Source organism: Anastrepha obliqua, chromosome 6 (genome assembly GCF_027943255.1).
Source record: "Anastrepha obliqua isolate idAnaObli1 chromosome 6, idAnaObli1_1.0, whole genome shotgun sequence".
In the NCBI taxonomy this organism is placed as follows: domain Eukaryota; kingdom Metazoa; phylum Arthropoda; class Insecta; order Diptera; family Tephritidae; genus Anastrepha; species Anastrepha obliqua.
The window spans coordinates 33,599,319-33,621,054 of NC_072897.1; the positions used below are offsets into that span (position 1 = coordinate 33,599,319).

The window sequence follows — 21,736 nt, forward strand, 5'->3', positions numbered from 1 at the left end:
TGAATGTCTGTATGTTGTGAGATGGAAAATTAATAAAAATAATTTTGCTTGATATTTTTCTGATTGGTTGTTTTGATTTTATTCAACGAGGCATAACAACGGATCCCGGGTATTGTAATATTGTGGCTATTAATAAAAAAATATTTTCTATGAAATTATTGTTTGTAATTCTTTTATATACATATCCTAACTCCCTCAAAACTATTCCTACGCGATCGGGGCCGCGGGTTAAAGCTGGTAAATAATAAATAAAGGGCATATATTTTTATTAACCTTTATAGATATATACAAATATGTATGGACATGTACGTAGTGTTAAGGAATGGTTCAACAATTTAGTTTAAGATAAGAAACAAATGTAACAAGTAAGTAAAATCACTCTATCGTGGTTGGTCTCCTTGCCGCGGGGATAGGGCTTAAATGAAGGCTAAATTCCTTCTTAGGAATTTAACCTGTCATGAACTAAGAGGGAAGCTCTGTATGAGGATTGGTAGAACACCCTTACACGCTACGGCGTGTGGGATGCTCGTCCAATCATCTATACAGAGAGTACCGTACCAACACATTCCCAAGTCAAGGTGTGCTTGGAATCGTGCCGAGGGCTGAATGGTGCAGGGAATTAAAACGTGTGCATCGCGAACGGAGTTTCCCTCTCGAATACCTGGCCGCCTTCGAGAGTAACTGTGGCCTTACCGCGGTAAGGGGCGCTGCCGCGGAGGACCCCATTACTTCCCCTAAATACTCGTTGGTTGTGGAGCTTGACGTAGTCAGGCGAAGCAACCGTAAGAAATAGATGAAAATGAATATACAACAAAATGAAAAAAACAAAAAATATGTGCCGCGCTGCGACACAATACCATCCTCCGAGGAGGATACCCTGCTGGCCTCCAGCCAAGATACGGCTGAGTCAGCAAAGAGTAAGGGAAGTACCAGCCATAGCACACCCTTACCAAACAAGCAACAACAACAACAAAAAATTCTACCACAAGCATCGAAAAAGGCGGCAGACGGCACTCAGAGAGAGAGTCAGGTCGCTAAAAAGCACAAATCCGAGGGTGCTCTCATGAAATCTCGCTACACGAAGGCGAGGTTCATTCTAAGCAAGATTGCCAAAAATGAACTCGCTGGAGCGACTGACGAGCGCGACGCGGCTGACAAATCAAAATACCAGCAGGTGGTTAAGGAGTATGAAGACTTCTTATCCAAAAAACCTAAAGAAGACGACAGGAAAAAAGGCGATGCGCTGAAGAGAAACAGGTCACAGGACGTGATCGATCAGGCACCGAAGAGACCTAAGGTGTCCAGCAGCATCGAAGAAGCAAAACAACGACCGTTCAGTGAGGTGGTTAAGGATAACCTCCTCTATGCACTAATTGATGAAACCACAAACAGTGGCAAAGTGGTCCTGCAGAAGTGGGGGCAAGTGGAGGCCAAACTGTCCAAGCTCGTGCTAGACAAGCATGTGGTTGGAGCACAGGGCGGAACCCTCCCTTCCTTCGATTCTGCAGGAGTACTTCGCGGCTGCAGGGTCATCAAGTGCGACGACGACTGGTCAAGGGTTGTCTTAGAAAGGTGTGTTGCTGAGATCAGCAGCACACTGGAAGGCTTAAAACTTAAGCTAATTCCGGCCAAAGACATCCCTTGCCCTCCTCGCGCTCGCATTTGGCTACCAGTGATGGACTTGAGCGGTGCAGAAGTGCTGAAATACCTCAAGTCACACAACCCTGCGGTGCCGATGGACGACTGGGCAATCGTGAAGGCAGAAAAACCGCAAAAGAGCAGCATGTCGTTCGTTCTGCAGATCAACGACGAGTGTCTACCAATACTGAAACAACAAGACAACAAAATGCGGTTTGGTCTAAGAAAGGCCAAACTGAAGATTTTCAAAGCAGACAGCAATGAAAATGAGGAGGATCCAGACGAGGTCGACAACAACATACAGCTAGAAAGGCTAGAAAAGCTGGACCTAGCTGAAGACGACAATAAATCCGATGCCTAGAGCCATACAGGTGAATCTGCAGCACTCGAAATGTGCTACAGAGAACTTGGATGTCTTCCTCAGGGAAGGGGACATCGACATCGGTTTCATACAGGAGCCCTGGGTCAGAGACAACGAAATTAAGGGGTTCCAAAACAACAAGAGCATCAACATTTTCTACAACAAAGCAGACGGTAAGCCACGGTCATGCATAATCACCAAAAAACACCTAAAAGCTTTTCTGTGTTCTGATTTTAGTACTCCTGATTTTACGGTGGTGAAAGTGGAGCTGCAGAAATCGGCGATATACCTGGCATCGGTGTACATGCCACACGAGAAACCGGCGCCGCCAGACGAAGTGGCTCGTTTCCTGACAACACTAAGCAGCACTGACAAACTACTGATGGGCTGCGACGCAAACGCTAGAAATGAGCTCTGGGGCAGTTCAGAGACGAATGAAAGAGGTGAGTCACTTTTTGAATTCCTATTAAACACCAACCTAGACATATGTAATGTAGGGACCACCCCAACCTTCACTTTTCCGAGCTCGGCAAACTTTCCTGGCTGGGAAGAGGTCTTAGACGTTACCCTATGCACAAACAATAACTCCCAAATAGTCACAAATTGGAGGGTATCCGACAAGAGATCCTTCTCGGACCACAGCTGGATTCTCTTCGACATTAATCTCAAGCTTGAGAAACCTCTCCCATATAGAAATCCTAGAAGAACAAACTGGCACACATTCCGCAGAGTGGCCCAGTCTAAACTTCAACACTTAAACAGAACCATAACGTCAAAGGAAGACCTAGATGAGAAAGTAAGAGCTTTCGAAACTTCCTTGACGAAAGGACTTGAAGCTTCATGCCCTGCCACATATGGTAAAACAACTTATCCTACCTGGTGGAATAAAGATCTAAGTCAACTCAGGAAAATGACAAGAGAAATCTTCAACATCTGCTACAAACACAAATATTTCAAACCCTACAAAGACTGCCTTAGGGAGTACAAGAAAGCAATCAAAGAGGCTCGGACAGAGGCTTGGAGAGATTTTTGTAGTTCCATAGAATCAACCAAAGATACGGCCAGACTAGGCAAGCTTTTATCCAAGGAACACTCCTGCCCTTCCTTCTTGAAGAAAGACACCGGAGAGTGGACAAAATCATCGGCCGACACACTAGAACACCTTATAAACACACACTTCCCAGGCAACACAGAATACATTGAGAACAATACTGACAGTGTTCAAACATCCAAAATATCACCCATTATAATCAACCACATCGTATCCCAAGATAGAATATTATGGGCGATAAAAAACTTTGAACCATATAAGGCAGCCGGTCCAGATGGGATATTCCCAGCCATGCTGTGGAACACTCGAGAAACGACGATTCCCTGGCTGGAGGTCTTTTTCAGGAAAAGCCTTATGTTAGGGCACATACCAAAGAGCTGGAGGAGGGTAAAAGTGATATTTATCCCTAAAGCTGGTAGACGCGGTCATGATACAGCGAAGGATTTCAGACCCATCAGCCTATCCTCCTTCAACCTCAAAACTCTCGAGCGACTGTTGGATGTATATCTCAGGGAAAAGATTACAGACTCAACGATTTCACCATCTCAACATGCCTATCTCAAAGGAAAATCCACAGAGACAGCTCTTCACGAGGTTGTAAGTGCGATTGAGAGGAGCATAGAATACAAGCAATACTCACTAGTCGCTTTTCTCGACATAGAGGGGGCCTTCAACAACGTCACCACAAGATCCATAATTGAGGCTCTTAACATGTTAGGCATAGACACAGGTCTCAACGAATGGATAGAGAACATGCTCAAAACTAGAATAATCATCGGTGAGGTAGGCAGCAGCACGATAAAACGCTCTGTCAACAGGGGAACCCCTCAGGGAGGAGTCTTATCCCCTCTACTGTGGTTACTAGTCGCCAACAACATCCTCACCAAATTTAACCAAAAGGGAATTAAAGTGGTGGCGTACGCGGACGACATAGTGCTTATGGTCTCAGGAATGTTTCCAATCACAATCAGTGAGATTATGGAAGGAGCTCTGGTATTACTCAGCAATTGGGCCACGGACTGTGGTTTAAGCGTAAACCCGAGAAAAACTGAACTGATGCTATTCACCAAGAAAACCAAGGTGCCAAACTTTAATCTCCCAAAACTAAACGGCGTCAGCCTCACGCTAACCAAACAGGCCAAATACCTAGGCGTTATCCTAGACCCCAAACTCAGCTGGAAGTCCAACGTAGAGTACAGGGTAAAGAAAGCGAACATAGCACTTTACACATGTAAGAGAATGTTGGGAAAAAAATGGGGTCTCCAACCAAAATTAGCCAACTGGTCCTACACAGCCATTGTAAGGCCAATACTAACATATGCGGCACTAGTTTGGTGGCCTGCAACAGAAAGGAAATACAACAAAACTAAGCTGAACAAGATACAAAGAACAGCGTGTATCCTAACTACAGGAGCGCTTAGCACCAGTCCTACTGAAGCGCTCAATGTACTAACACATCTATTGCCATTAGATTTACACATTAAAACAATAGCTACTTGCAGCGCGGTGAGACTCAGAGACATAGGAAGCTGGACAACAAGGCCGTACGGTCACAGCAAGATCCTCCTACAGGGACCCCCGCTGCTCAAAAACGGATCAGACTACACAGTCCCCGACCTAAACTTCAAGAAAGGCTTTACGGTACGCTTCCCACCGAGAGCCGAGTGGAGCAAAGGAGAGGTGATTGGAAGACACGATATCGAAATCATTCGGAGCCACTCAACCTATCTCAATCAATTCGTCTTCCTGATTATGCCAGCGTGTTCCAGGCAGAACTTTTAGCGATCAGAGAAGCATGCAAATCCCTAGAACTCTACAAGGTAGTTGGTGCAAGAGTAGCTATCTTCTCAGACAGTCAAGCAGCTATCAAGGCCTTAGACTCCAACTACATTTCATCCAAACTGGTCCTACAGTGTAGAGAGAAGCTGAAACTGCTCAGCCATTGGCTTGAAATTACCCTGATATGGGTTCCCGGTCATAGGAACATACGAGGCAATGAGATAGCGGATGAGCTAGCAAGAAAGGGCTCAACACTAGACATAGCAGAGGCGGTGGCAGTTTCCACCCCACTGAACAAACTTAAAGCATCTATTGCTTCACACTATCATGCTTTAGCCGAAAGAAGATGGAAGCAAATACCTACATGTATCACAACAAAAAACACATGGCCGTCATATAAAATCCAAAGGACGAATGACCTGTTAGGATGTTCTCGGCCAAACATTTCACGTATCACTGCAACCCTTACAGGACATTGGAAAGTAGGGGATCACGCAGCTAGACTCAACCTACCCTTTAATCCTATCTGTAGAAGCTGTCAAACGGAAGGGGTGAAGGAAAGTCTGTTCCACTATTTATGTGAATGTCCGGGACTAGCCAGGGCACGACTCCGATCCTTCGGTAAGCCTTTCCTACAGCAAATTAAGGAGATCTCAGTCATCGAGATAAAAGATTTGCTCCTATACTTGGACCTCACTAAGTGGATCTGACCCGGAAACACCAAAAAAACAAAAAAAAAAAAAAAAAAAAAAAAAAATGCAACAACAACTCATCATTTCACGAGATAGTGGTATTAAAACGGTGCTGGTCACTAATTAGGAGCATTTCAGCTAAGAAATGTTCAACCACCTCAACAACAACAACAACAACAAGTAAAATCAAATATTGATATATGTAACAAACAATTTAGTTTAAGATAATAAACAATTGTAACAAAGAAATATAATATTCAATCTTACATATAAATAAGAGAATTTTTGTAAAACGGATCAGTGATAAAACTCAATTCAATAAGAGTTTTAGTTAAAGTATGTGAAATATATGAATAAAAAAGAAGACGCGTCGCGTCTACAAAAATTATATTTTTTAATTAACATCAATAACAAAACACTAATTGGCGATCCTGCCAGGAGAAACATATAAATACTAAAGTGCAAATTTAATTCTTTGTTACTTTTAAGGTTATGCAAGAACATTAAATCTTCTTCTCTCAACTCTTCTTAAGATTGAAAACCTTTTCACTCATTTTAAAAAGCGTTTGAACTTACTGAATGCGAATTAAAACTATAGAGGCGTAATCGTTTCTTCCGCCCATCAATCTTTAGTGGGACATAGGGCATTAAAAGGTGTATTCATAGTAAAAATAAGCAAAACAATACCAGAATATATCTAAGAAACCATAATGACATTTTTACAAAAAGAGTACCTTATCTAGTTACATAAGTTACATAACCTCAAATAAATCAAAAAAGTCGTTCCCTTAACATAAGAGTCTCGCTTAAGGGGGAAGTCTACTGTGACAAGGGAAAAAAACAGGCTTATTTTCCGGATTTTATTTCTAACAAAATATTGCTCGTACATTAAATCTATTTAAACTCTTATCTTTATTATATATTTAAGTTTTTGAAAAAAAATTTTAAGTCAAAATATTCAAAATGGCCGCTGTGGCACTTCTGCAAGCGCAGGTCCGCTTTTCTTAGGTGTCTAAACGGTGTACATGAAATCTTACGTTTCGGTGATCTAAAACAAAAAAACAAAATATTGTTATCATATACATAGTATTGACTCTCGTCTGACGTAGGATTATGTCGATAAAAAATTTTGGCGTTGAAAAAAAAATTCTTGAAATTTTTTTCTTTTTTTTTGCCTAAAATTGATGTTACTATTGTTTATAACAATTTAACAAATAACGATATCAAAAAAATCCTATGTCAGACGAGAGACACTATTACAGAGAATATATAATTAAATTTTTAAGCTGATTCATTTATCAGAACTCGAGATATCGTGTACACCGTATAGAAAAGCGGACCTGCGCTTGCAGAAGTGCCACAGTGGCCATTTTGAATATTTTGACTTAAAATTTTTTTTTCAAAAACTTAAATATATAATAAAGATAAGAGTTTAAATAGATTTTATGTACGAGCAATATTTTGCTGGAAATAAAATCCGGAAAATAAGCGTGTTTTTTCCCTTGTCACAGTAGACTTCCCCCTTCACAAAAAACTCATAAATTATGTATACTTATGGACAATTTATTTAAAAAAGCATTTATTTAAAAAAACACACATTTTAAAGACAAATTGTCACGCATACAAAGTTCTTTAAGTAATTCGATAAAAATTTGGTGTTTTATTTTCTTTAAATGGGCATTTTAGTGCGTTTTTATATCCAAAGCTAGGCAACACTACAGTAGCGAGCGAGAGATTTGACTGCTGAAACAGGAGAACACCAACAGCAACTGCAATTGCGGGCAATGCTACCAGATGTTAAAAAGGTAGAGCTAAATAAAACTAAAATGTATATTTTACAAAATTAGAAACCCTACTTTTAATTAGAACAGGCTAGAAAAATGTCATGAAGAAAGAACTAAAACTCCGAGACTAAATAACAAAAAATTGAAATGCTAAATCAAGTTACGAAAATGGTAATCTGGCCATACTGGTGCTAAAACTACGTAACTTGTTGTCAAATTCACTGATAACAAAGTAACGGTACCACGATAGGCGCCATCTCATTATTCTTTTCATCATGAGGCACAGCAGCACGGTTTATTCAAAAGAATAAAATTTTGATATATTCGTAAAAATTAGAGAACTTCAGGCAATCACGAAATAAGGCAGAATTTTATTATATGTGTAAAGAATATTTTATTAAAAAATCATAGAAAAAACGAGTATTCAGTAATTTGTTGGGCCGCCTTTAGCTTTAATAACTCCTTCCAAACGTCGATACATACTTTTTAAGAATAACTCGGTTTCATTAGCTGCAAGCTCTTTTCTAAGAGCTATGATCTGCTTAATTGGGTTCAGGTCCGGTGATTGAGGTGGAGTTTTAAGCTGCTTACAATGGTAAATAAGCCATTCTTACACGAGATAAGATGAGTGTTTTAGGTCATTGTCTTGTTGAAACAAGAACCCTTTAGCATCCAGTTCAAGTTTAACGGCACTATCATGCAAATTAGTTTTCAAAATGTTTAAATAAGGATGTTTGTCCATTTGATCATCAATAAAAACCATTTTTCCTACTTCAGATGCAGCTATGCACCCTCAAACCTTTGTATTTTCTTCTCCATGCTTAACGGTAGGAATACATTTTTTTTCATTCAGTTCAGTATTTTCTTTTCGCCAAACTTTTGGAGAGCCATCTGATCCGAAATTATTAAATTTCGACTCATCACTGAAAATAATGTTTTCCTAAAAAGAATCGGGCTTATTTATATAGTATTTGGCGAACTCCAATTTCTTTTGTCTGTTAATATCTGAAATGTAGGGCTTGCTGCGTGCCACTCTGCTATGATAACCAGCGTTATCCAGACAATTGCCGACTGTTTATGGGCATAATTTTTTATGCAGAAACTCTTGAATATTTCGGCATAGTATAGTGGGGGTTATTTTGGGATTTGGCGGGACTGATGCTACGACGTTGCGTTTCTCACGTGAAGTCAATATTTTCCACCTTCCAGCTTGGTGGTGATTAGCTTCCAATTTACCAGTATTTATGTAATTAGCAATAACACTTTGCACCGTAGAAAACGATTTGCCAATTGTTTTCCCGAGCAGAGATTTGTTTTCCAAGCACAATTTAATAAAAATTTGCCGCATTTCCAATGTAAATCCGCACTTCGTCCCATTTTGTCATTTTCAATCAAGATATTACGTGCAACTGAAACTGAATCGGCGATATAATCTAAGAAAAACCAATCTTATTTCATTTTCAGCAATATTAGTGAAAACATAGACGATTTTTACTGTTACTTTTGCAGCAACAATATCATGAGCTGAAAGTGTACGAATAAATGTTTTGCAGCATTTTGCACATCTGCCTGCTTTTTTTGGAACCCTTCAGTGTGAGTTGAAATAACAGGGATTTCGTTTGTGGAAGTTCATGAGGAATGTAACGTTCTTACAGTGCCCCAAAAAATATATATGTATATTGTCACAGCAAATATATTGCGCAAAGCTAAAATTTTTTTAACGTACTACGCAGGGTGTACGAATAATTTCAGAAACCACTGTATGTATTTGTGCATACATATGTATAAACGAAGGGCACTTACCACAACAAAAGTAGACGATTCACGAAATATTTTTATCTTTTTCAAGAAAGATAGGCTTATGGACAACATAGGCGCGTGAGGGAAGATGTGGTGGGCTCGTTTCGTTTTAGAATACATAGCGGCAAAGCGGTCATCGCGCTGCGCATACTGCTGCTTCTGCGCCTATGAAGGTATTTTGTTTTTGTAAGTACAAAATTTGCAATATCGACTGGGGGACGGCAAATTCCATTGAATCTATACTATAAAGGTGAATGTCTGTATGTTGTGAGATGGAAAATTAATAAAAATAATTTTGCTTGATATTTTTCTGATTGGTTGTTTTGATTTTATTCAACGAGGCATAACAACGGATCCCGGGTATTGTAATATTGTGGCTATTAATAAAAAAATATTTTCTATGAAATTATTGTTTGTAATTCTTTTACATACATATCCTAACTCCCTCAAAACTACTCCTACGCGATCGGGGCCGCGGGTTAAAGCTAGTAAATAATAAATAAAGGGCATATATTTTTATTAACCTTTATAGATGTATACAAATATGTATGGACATGTACGTAGTGTTAAGGAATGGTTCAACAATTTAGTTTAAGATAAGAAACAAATGTAACAAGTAAGTAAAATCAAATATTGATATATGTAACAAACAATTTAGTTTAAGATAATAAACAATTGTAACAAAGAAATATAATATTCAATCTTACATATAAATAAGAGAATTTTTGTAAAACGGATCAGTGATAAAACTCAATTCAATAAGAGTTTTAGTTAAAGTATGTGAAATATATGAATAAAAAAGAAGACGCGTCGCGTCTACAAAAATTATATTTTTTAATTAACATCAATAACAAAACACTAATTGGCGATCCTGCCAGGAGAAACATATAAATACTAAAGTGCAAATTTAATTCTTTGTTACTTTTAAGGTTATGCAAGAATATTAAATCTTCTTCTCTCAACTCTTCTTAAGATTGAAAACCTTTTCACTCATTTTAAAAAGCGTTTGAACTTACTGAATGCGAATTAAAACTATAGAGGCGTAATCGTTTCTTCCGCCCATCAATCTTTAGTGGGGCATAGGGCATTAAAAGGTGTATTCATAGTAAAAATAAGCAAAACAATACTAGAATATATCTAAGAAACCATAATGACATCTTTACAAAAAGAGTACCTTATCTAGTTACATAAGTTACATAACCTCAAATAAATCAAAAAAGTCGTTCCCTTAACATAAGAGTCTCGATTAACAAAAAACTCCTAAATTTAGTATGCATAGTTATGGACAATTTATTTAAAAAAGCATTTATTTAAAAAAACACACATTTTAAAGACAAATTGTCACGCATACAAAGTTCTTTAAGTAATTCAATAAAAATTTGGTGTTTTATTTTCTTTAAATGGGCATTTTAGTGCGTTTTTATATCCAAAGCTAGGCAACACTAAAGTAGCGAGCGAGAGATTTGACTGCTGAAACAGGAGAACACCAGCAGCAACTGCAATTGCGGGCAATGCTACCAGATGTTAAAAAGGTAGAGCTAAATAAAACTAAAATGTATATTTTACAAAATTAGAAACACTACTTATAATTAGAACAGACTAGAAAAATGTCATGAAGAAAGAACTAAAACTCCGAGACTAAATAACAAAAAATTGAAATGCTAAATCAAGTTACGAAAATGGTAATCTGGTCATACTGGTGCTAAAACCACGTAACTTATTGTCAAATTCGCTGATAACAAAGTAACGGTACCACGATAGGCGCCATCTCATTATTCTTTTCATCATGAGACACAGCAGCACGGCTTATTCAAAAGAATAAAATTTTGATATATTCGTAAAAATTAGAGAACTTCAGGCAATCACGAAATAAGGCAGAATTTTATTATATGTATAAAGAATATTTTATTAAAAAATCATAGAAAAAATGAGTATTCAGTAATTTGTTGGGCCGCCTTTAGCTTTAATAACTCCTTCCAAACGTCGATATATACTTTTTAAGAATAACTCGGTTTCATTAGCTGCAAGCTCTTTTCTAAGAGCTATGATCTGCTTAACCCTAGAACGCACACCCAGAAAATACCACGTAAACACACACCCGGGATACGTTTGTACCCGGGACCTTATTTTTCGGTTTTTTTAATGTTTATTCAACCGATTTCAATGATTTTTTTTTTAGATGTATATTTTAATATATAACAAGTATTTTGTCTTTTGTTTCATTCGAATATTCCTACTGGTTCCAGCGATATGGGCAAATAAATTCAGGACATGCAACAGTGGATTTTTGTTTTTGTTGTTGTCCTGATAAATGCAAAACAAAATAATATAATTTATAATAATATACTTGTAGAGTAACACCGAATACACATTTTGGTTTTCATTTGATTGAAATAGTCTACCTGTTTCAAAAGATATGTGCAAAAAGGTCCCGCAAGGTATGGGTACGTAGGTAGCAAATACACTGGTATAACTGGTTTTTGTATTTTATATGCAGCTGCAAGGGTTGTTTTCACACGAGGTGTTGCTATAAATGCTTCCTGTTGATATTTTCATTATTGTTTTGGTGCTCAAAAGTGTAAGAAGTGAAAATATAAGTGAAAATAAATATAACTGGAACTATAAATAACTGGATACGAAATGACTTCAAGAAGAAACGAATATTTATCAAGTGCAGCATATAGAAGGTAAAAAATGTGAAATAAGCAACAATGTAAACATATAAAAAATAAATAATTGGCGCGTACACTTCTGTTAGGTGTTTGGCCGAGCTCCTCCTCCTATTTGTGGTGTGCGTCTTGATATTGTTCCACAAATGGACATATACTAATTTTTTTTATTATGCAGGCTAACTGAGGAACAACGAGAATCATATATACAATCTTTATTTGATGAAATTTGTGACGATGACGCTCCCTATGACTTTGCCTCAGAAGATGAAGAAGAAATTCAATTCAATGACATTAAAATTGCTGATGACGATTCTGAAGTTTCGCAAAGTGCCGCAGAAGTATTACCTGATTATGCGGACTATGAGGATGATGAAGAAGACGATGAAGAAGAAGTAGAAGAAAATAATGAATTACCTGCTAGTGGCGAAAAATTTGTTGCACGTGACGGTACTGAGTGGATGAAAGAACCAAATGTAAGTCGTCAGGTACTCAGACAAAATATTATAAGAGAACGTTCTGGACCAGCTAGATGCACTGAAATGTTGTCAATAGAGCAACATTCAAATGTTTCATGAACGTTGAAATGGCTGATATAATTATGCGCCACACAAATAAGTTAGCAAAAGAAACTTATAATGCTTACAACAATGCGCATCCAAACACAACTCCTAAGTCATGGACGCCTGTGTCAATAACAGAGCTGTATGCATTTTTTGGCATACTTATTATGACTGGTGCGAACCATAGTAATGGAGAGCATGTTCGAGACTTATGGAGCGTCAAAAACTATCCTTTATATCGCGCCACAATGGGAGTCAACCGTTTCTGTTCGATATTGCGGTTCCTAAGATTTGACGATAAAAACACTCGTGCAACACGCTTACTAACTGATAAAGCAGCACCGATCAGTGAGTTGTGGACGATGATGAACAATAATCTTGCTGCACATTACAAGCCCAGCTCATGCTTGACGATTGATGAACAATTATTTCCTTACCGTGGACGCACACGGTTAAGCAGTACATACCATCAAAACCTGCTAAATATGGTGTCAAGGTTTGGTGGATTTGCGATGCCACAAATGCATATCCACTGCATGGACAAATATATACTGGCCAAGCAGAAACTGGTAGGGAAACGAACCAAGGCGAACGAGTGGTGAAGGATTTGTCTGTCAAATACCAAGGAAGTGGCCGAAACATTACAATGGACAATTTTTTTACTACCTTGCCAGTTGCAGAACTGCTTCTCACCTGGAAACTCACGATCGTTGGAACTTTGCGCAAAAACAAATCATATATTCCTCAAGAAATGAAGCAGAACAAAAACAGGACAATTGGTTCAACGACATTTGGCTTCAAAAATAATGTGACAATGTGCTCTTATGTTCCCAAAAAAAATAAAGCAGTAATTTTGCTTTCGACCATGCATAATGATACTGAAATAGCTGACAGTAGGAAACCTGAAATAATTGAATATTATAATCGTACCAAAGGTGGTGTTGATCGAATGGACCAAATGTTTGCGGAATATTCAACACAAAGACAAACAAAACGATGGCCACTAGCGATGTTCTTCAACATGTTGGACATTACAGCTCTTGCAGCCTACATTATCTACGATTTGAATAACCCTATGTTGCCTTGGAGAACAAACAACAAGCGTAAGCAGATCCTGCGCAGCTTGGCTGAAGCATTGTGTATGCCCATTATTGAAGCCAGAGCCATAAATCGTCAAGTGACGCGAAATTTTTCGACTAAAATTGCTATTGAAGCATATTTCAACCGACCGCTGGAATCAATGGTGTCAACAGCAGCATCAACATCTGCCGCAGCGCGCACGCCAAAACCTGTACGCACAAGAGGAAAACCGCCGTAGAAAAACCAGAAAGCTGTGCGCCAAATGTAAGAAGCCAATGTGTTTTAAGCATTCGGTCACATCAACAAATTGCTCTATTTGCCATGATTTTCCTTAGATATAAGATGCATTTTTATAATTTTTATAATAAAAGTCAATAATATAATGTGTGAAATGAATATTTTTAATTTTTCAAATAAAAAAGTAATATAAAAAATGTTTTTTTTTTTATTATTATGAGGATTTTTACTATTGGGGTACAAACGTATCCCGGGTGTGTGTTTACGTATATAATGTGTTTGGAAGGCTGTAGCTCCTGAACCAATGGTCCGATCTGGTTCAAATTTTGAATTTGAACTCAAAACTAAATAATCTTCCTAGATCCGAAGCTAGCGGTATAGAGGTATAGCGGTTCAAAAGTTACAACACTTCAAAGTTGAAGTGGATACATTTGTACCCGGGTGTGTGTTCTAGGGTTAATTGGGTTCAGGTCCGGTGATTGAGGTGGAGTTTTAAGCTGCTTACAATGGTAAATAAGCCATTCTTACACGAGATAAGATGAGTGTTTTAGGTCATTGTCTTGTTGAAACAAGAACCCTTTAACATCCAGTTCAAGTTTAACGGCACTATCATGCAAATTATTTTTCAAACTGTTTAAATACGGATGTTTGTCCATTTGATCATCAATAAAAACCATTTTTCCTACTTCAGATGCAGCTATGCACCCTCAAACCTTTGTATTTTCTTCTCCATGCTTAACGGTAGGAATACAATTTTTTTCATTCAGTTCAGTATTTTCTTTTCGCCAAACTTTTGGAGGGCCAACTGATCCGAAATTATTAAATTTCGAGTCATCACTGAAAATAATGTTTTCCTAAAAAGAATCGGGCTTATTTATATAGCATTTGGCGAACTCCAATTTCTTTTGTCTGTTAATATCTGAAATGTAAGGCTTGCTGCGTGCCACTCTGCTATGATAACCAGCGTTATCCAGACAATTGCCGACTGTTTATGGGCATAATTTTTTATGCAGAAACTCTTGAATATTTCGGCATAGTATCGTGGGGGTTATTTTGGGATTTGGCGGGACTGATGCTACTACGTTGCGTTTCTCACGTGAAGTCAATATTTTCCACCTTCCAGCTTGGTGGTGATTAGCTTCCAATTTACCAGTATTTATGTAATTAGCAATAACACTTTGCACCGTAGAAAACGATTTGCCAATTGTTTTGCCGAGCAGAGACTTGTTTTCCAAGCACAATTTAATAAAAATTTGCCGCATTTCCAATGTAAATCCGCACTTCGTCCCATTTTGTCATTTTCAATCAAGATATTACGTGCAACTGAAACTGAATCGGCGATATAATCTAAGAAAAACCAATCTTATTTCATTTTCAGCAATATTAGTGAAAACATAAACGATTTTTACTGTTACTTTTGTAGCAACAATATCATGAGCTGAAAGTGTACGAATAAATGTTTTGCAGCATTTTGCACATCTGCCTGCTTTTTTGGAACCCTTCAGTGTGAGTTGAAATAACAGGGATTTCGTTTGTGGCAGTTCATGAGGATTGTAACGTTCTTACAGTGCCCCAAAAAATATATATGTATATTGTCACAGCAAATATTTTGCGCAAAGCTAAAATTTTTTTAACGTACTACGCAGGGTGTACGAATAATTTCAGAAACCACTGTATGTATTTGTGCATACATATGTATAAACGAAGGGCACTTACCACAACAAAAGTAGACGGTTCACGAAACATTTGTATCTTTTTCAAGAAAGATAGGCTTATGGACAACATAGGCGCGTGAGGGAAGATGTGGTGGGCTCGTTCCGTTTTAGAATACATAGCGGCAAAGCGGTCATCGCGCTGCGCATACTGCTGCTTCTGCGCCTATGAAGGTATTTTGTTTTTGTAAGTACAAAATTTGCAATATCGACTGGGGGACGGCAAATTCCATTGAATCTATACTATAAAGGTGAATGTCTGTATGTTGTGAGATAGAAAATTAATAAAAATAATTTTGCTTGATATTTTTCTGATTGGTTGTTTTGATTTTATTCAACGAGGCATAGCAACGGATCCCGGGTATTGTAATATTGTGGCTATTAATAAAAAATTATTTTCTGTGAAATTATTTTTTGTAATTCTTTTACATACATACATATCCTAACTCCCTCAAAACTACTCCTACGCGATCGGGGCCGCGGGTTAAAGCTGGTAAATAATAAATAAAGGGCATATATTTTTATTAACCTTTATAGATATATACAAATACTAGCGGACCCGACAGACGTTGTCCTTTACACACGTCTTTAATTCGGAAATTTCAAACGTTTTTATTAAGCTACAACAATCTGGACCGTTTTGATGAAAATTATTATTAAAAAATTATTACAATATCTTACGTCATTACATATACGTGTATCACAATTCGACCAATCGATAGCGTGTGAGTATGTGTATCCATATTAGTGAAATGTAATGTCGACGCTGTGTTAGGAAAAAGATGTGTTTATTGTCACACTCCACTGACAAAATCCGTGAAATAAATAATAGCAGTCACTATATGTATTTGATTATAGACATGGATATTTCTGAGAGTTACGGAAAATTTTAAGCCAATGAAACGACTGATTACAGACACGAATATTAGCCGTGGAATGTAGCAATAGCAGCTTCGTAAATAAAAATTTCAACATTTTTTAATTCAAGGTGAAAAAGATTTCACTAAAACTATTTTATTTATAACATATATTTTTTAATTTACAAAAACTTAATTTATCGTAATGCGATTGGATGTACGATATTTTTGGTTAAGCCTTGAGGTGTATAAATAAACAAATTCGATGGTTTTCCAACTCTAGAACACGCAACATATAATTGGCCGTGAGAAAAACACGGATTTTCTAAATCTAAGCCACAAATTGTCATTGTTTGGCCTTGTGACTTATTTATAGTCATAGCATATGCCAAGCAGATTGGAAATTGTAAACGTTTGAATGGTATAGGTGAATCTGAAGGAATCATTGGGATCCGTGGTAGAAGTACAACTTCATCTTGGAATTTTCCACTTAAAATAGTGGCTTCGAGAATGTTGCCCATGATTTTTTTTACAACTAATCGCGTGCCATTACACAATTTTGGGGCATTTAAATTTCGAAGCAAAATTATAGGTGAGCCAATTTTCAGCCGCAAATTATGCGGTGGCATTCCGGATAAATCTAGTGAATTTAGAAACTCTACAGGATAGTTGACAACTTCGTCAGGATCAACAACCGTGTCAATCGATTTAAATATAATTTCATCACCAGACAATGACTGTTGTATTTTAAAGTTGATGGCGTCAACATCTAAATTTTTTGCGGCTAAAATAGCTCGCTCTCGCAGCCATACATGATTAGTATAATTATGTTTCAAATCTGGAAAGATACTTTCTATTAACTCATCTTTGGTAGCCACCATGTTGCAAAAATTCTCTGGTAGTCGAATATATTGTGTATCTTCATACAATGGAATTTTACCGTTGCCAATGTTTAACAATTGTTCAGCGAATCCTGATGCTAATGGATCATTCTGAAGTTGAACGCGCATATTAAGAGTAAGGCATAATTTAGTGACACTTCGCCATAAATAAGATTCTTTCAAACATGCGTTTATTTGGTCTGCATATGTCGCACGTGGAATGACTGGTAGTGTTTGTCTGAAATCACCAGACAGCAGAAGTAGAGCACCACCGAAAAGCCGAGCATTATTTCTGATATCTTTCAGAGACCTGTCGAGAGCTTCGAGCGAATGCTTGTGGGCCATTGTACATTCATCCCAGATAATAATTTTGCATTTTCTCAAAACTTCAGCCATGCCTGAATGCTTCTTTATGTTACATATTGCTTCAGGATTTGTATGAACATTCAAAGGTAATTTTAGTGCTGAATGGGCAGTCCGTCCACCATCAAGTAACGTTGCTGCAATACCTGATGAAGCAACGGCCAACGCAATATGATTTTGTGATCGAATGCGCGCAAGTATCAGTGAGATGAGAAATGTTTTACCAGTGCCACCTGGTGCGTCCAAAAAAAAGAAACCACCTTGTTGTGCTGTAATTGATACGTCAATTTCATCATATACATTTCGTTGTTCAGCAGTAAGCAATTGTTCATTATTAGCAACAAAAGTAGCCAAAGAAGTTTTATCGAACTGGTGTTCACGTTGAACATCGCTATTGATGATATCTACCGCTGGGCGGTTCGGCGCTGGCATTCCGAAATGGATGAGCGGCATGTTCGAAATAAGAATACAAATATCCTCAATCATTATTAATGATTCGTTGTATATTTCAGCGGAGAATTCAATATTAAGATTTTGATTAGCAATTCTAGTCCGATGCAAAATATCTTCACTCATTGAATCTTTATATTTGTTCCACAGAGCAGATGCGTCAGACGGAAAACACGTTGTTAATATTATTGAAAATAATTGCCGGATTTGTTGTGGAGATGAGCTCAGTGCTGCATCTGCAAGTGTGAGGTCCCAATGGTTATCATCCTCCAATAAATGTAACTCTCTACACGCATCGAAGAAAGTGTCGTACAAAATACCATTGACTTTTCGCAAATATTGGAAGGACGTTGGTCCAGGAATGTTAACCAGTAATAAACGCAAAAAAAAACATTCGCGTTGCTTCGGATGAACTGTATATAATCGACCTAACGTATTTGTCATAAATAAGTGAGCGAATCCTGAGACTGGAGTGCCTCGTTTCCGCGGTTCCCAATTTTTTGATTGTTTATTCCATATAAAAAATTTAGGAACATCAGCGTATATTAATGTCCTTGCGAATTGACCAACAACATCTTGTCGACTACAAAGTTTAAAAAATTCAGTAAGAGTTGTTTTTGGAGCCGTTAAATCCTGTTGTAGTGCAGTCTCTTCTGTGAAGTAAACACGTTGTCCGTTTTCAAGATGCACAGACAAATGTATCACAGCAGGATCCCTTTCATGGATAGGAAACGTAAAAATGCGCCAAATAGCTTCGTTGCTACTTATGTATCGACCCATTTGATAACGTGTTATTTCGTCATTGTCGTTTATATTTTGAACAGCAAATATAGCTTTATCACTACCTTTGTGAACATACTTACAAATGTATTTGATCGACTTCACTGTTCGCTTTGTAGGTTTTGCACAGCAATGGTGAATATGGGACTACCCAGCGATTATCAATATCTACTATTACACCATTTGACAGACGTAATTCATATGATTGACCACCATTGTCTACGTCTCTACGTCGGTAAGATGGATAGCCATCAATATTAGTGATAGTATCAGTTCCACATGGTTTTGGAAAACGCTTTGTACATTTTCCATTATCCATACATGGTGACATTATGTTTAGAGTACCACATGGACCATGGATCATATTAGTAGTAACAATGTCAAACAATTCTTGATCAATGTTCGGATCTGGAATTTCCGCTGAAATAATTTTGTCAATTTCTTCTGGGCGTATTTTATCCACCAACCAAATTAAAATATGCGCATGAGGTAAGCCTCGTTTTTGCCATTCAACCGAGTAAAGCCAACAACGTGTTTCACCAAATACCGAGTGATGAGTAATTAAATTCATCAAAGATTTTAATTTTTGTTTAAAAACACGTGCAGTGACATCATGACGGTGCATCGATGTTTGACCTGGCAACAGCAAATTTTTAATTTCATCCCAGTTTGGATTACACGTAAATGTAATAAAAAGATCTGGTCGGCCGTATGCACGTACGTAGGTCATGGCATCTTGAATGTATTCCTGCATATGGCGCGGACTACCAATGTATGATGACGGGAGAATATATGCGGTCCCGATATTGTTGATGTTATTCGTTGCATCTACGTTACCGATTACGGCGTCACGCAAATGAATGTACTCCTCAGCACGAAGTTTTGCTTGATTAAATTTTATGTATCGTAATCTCTCACTTTCGATTTTTACATACATATCGACAATGTATTGATGAAATAGCTGTCTGCATCGGAGAATGTTATTGTCTTCATTAGCACGAATCATTAGTCGATATGCGTAAAAGTTCATAGCACTAACTTTCTTGTTCAGTTCTTCACCTGCAAATAAATATATTTATGAGATAAACAGAAATTATGGATTTAGAAAAAAAAATAATTGTTAGATAATCTATGAATTGTACCTGTAGTTGGATTCCTTTGTTTAATATTGATATAATATCCATCTTCTCCTTCCCAAAATATCAATGGATACTGCAAAGCATCGTAAGAACGATGATTGTCTTGAATTATTTGCACCGTATCATCTCTGCGTTGTATGCGAATGTCTCGCCGTTCACATGGGTCACCAGCCATAACAACTGCAACTTCATTAATAATTGGAACATTATATGTACCTGCGTGTTCGCCATAGGGCACTTCGTCTGCTTTAATGACAATGACGTACTTGTCGTTTTCCAGTCTGTTAGAAAGAGTCTTGAACAATCGTATCAATTGGTTATGATTTTGCAAAAACGTTTGTAAAATATCCACAATTTCTCGTTCTTCCATCTGCTCTATATGGTTGTAAACACAGCGTGTATGTGATTGTTGCTCCTCATCGCCCATAAAGTAAATTTGTAGAAATTTTGGATCGGCATCAGGCATTGGAAGCAATGAACTAATTTGGTGGTATACCTGACCTTGAATCTTGAATGTAGATTCAAAATTACAACCATCTTCATTATGGACGATTTTTGTTGCTCCAAATGATGTCATTTGAAAGCATGAATTAAATTTACGAATTTTCCGCAAAAACAATTTCGATTGAGATGTGGTTCCGGCTAAAAGTATTTTTAAAGGTTCTGGTGGTGGATTTAGCGATGGCAGTGAAATTTTTCCAGACGCACAACATAAACCAACCGATTCACCTTTGTACTTAAAAGCATGACAATATTTACACTCTTTGCCCATACTACCTATCGTGATTAGTGAATGTGACGAATAGTCTATTTTAGGATCATATTCAAACGCGAGACGACTAAGTGATGCTCGTGTCAATGTTCCATTTTCGAGCACTTGCCGATTTTGATGTTCTCTCTGTGCGTCGGTCAGTCGTTGACGTGCCTCTCGTTGACTTAATGCATTAGCATGAAGACGTCGAACGCGTTGCTCTGAATTTTCATTTGCTCGTGAACATGCAACTTGATCTCTGGAATTTACATTATCCGTCAAGAGTTCTTCAACTGATCTATTTAATCGACGATCATGGACCAATTGCGCATTCCGAGTACGTCGACCAATATTTTTCGCTCTTCCACGAAGACGTGGCATTTTTCTGTAAAAGAAAAATACTATAAAATAATGCACAACGAATATAAAAATAATGTAAAAAATTCATTATGAAATTAATGAGCTACTATCTGCGTCATTAATTTCTGACTGTTTCGAAATTAAGTGAAAAATAAAAATCCATCTAAATACAATCTGTATCATTAAATGTAGATGAATAAAAAAAACTTCTTTAAAGAAATGAATATATAAGTAAAAAAGCATATAATAAAATATTCATTATTATAAAATCTATAGCGATGAAAAATCTGTCCACATAAAAATCCGTGTGAATCAAGAGGCAAATATTGAAAGTAAATTAATAAAAATGCGTTTAATCAAACAATTAAATAAAAGTATAATTTTATGGATAACACAAAGAAGCTCCATATGTTGTCTATGAAATTTAACTTTTATTGAATTTATTAATTTTATGGATTTTTATTTATTCACTTGTAAGGTTTGTCTCTTTATTTGCACGGATTTTTATTTGGACGAATTTTTAATCGACACAGATTCTAAATTTCTAATATTTCATTTTATGCTTTTTTACTCATATTCATAAATTTTTTCTATTTCTTTATTCATTTCTATCATTTTATTTTTCACTAAGTCTTCTAACAGTTAGAAATTAATGACGCGTATAAAACACAAATAAATTTATAGGTTAGAGTGGTAATTAATCAACGCACGTGTAAATTTCATAAACAAATTCATAAGAAATATACTCACTGCGATTCTGCACTAAAGTCGCAAAATGTATTGTTTCTT

The 21,736-nt window shown here is 37.1% G+C and overlaps 2 protein-coding genes across 2 annotated transcripts; one reads left to right on the forward strand and one right to left on the reverse strand.

Annotated features, from left to right (window-relative positions):
* The first annotated feature begins 799 nt into the window (after nt 1–799).
* On the forward strand, nt 800–1,999 carry LOC129250323 (uncharacterized). The gene has a single exon (XM_054889956.1). The coding sequence runs from the start codon at nt 800–802 to the stop codon at nt 1,997–1,999; it is 1,200 nt and encodes a 399-aa protein (XP_054745931.1).
* A 14,421-nt stretch (nt 2,000–16,420) lies between these two features.
* LOC129250324 (ATP-dependent DNA helicase pif1-like) lies at nt 16,421–17,953 on the reverse strand. The gene has a single exon (XM_054889957.1). It carries the CDS (start codon nt 17,951–17,953, stop codon nt 16,421–16,423), a length of 1,533 nt encoding a protein of 510 aa, XP_054745932.1.
* Nucleotides 17,954–21,736: the final 3,783 nt, after the last annotated feature.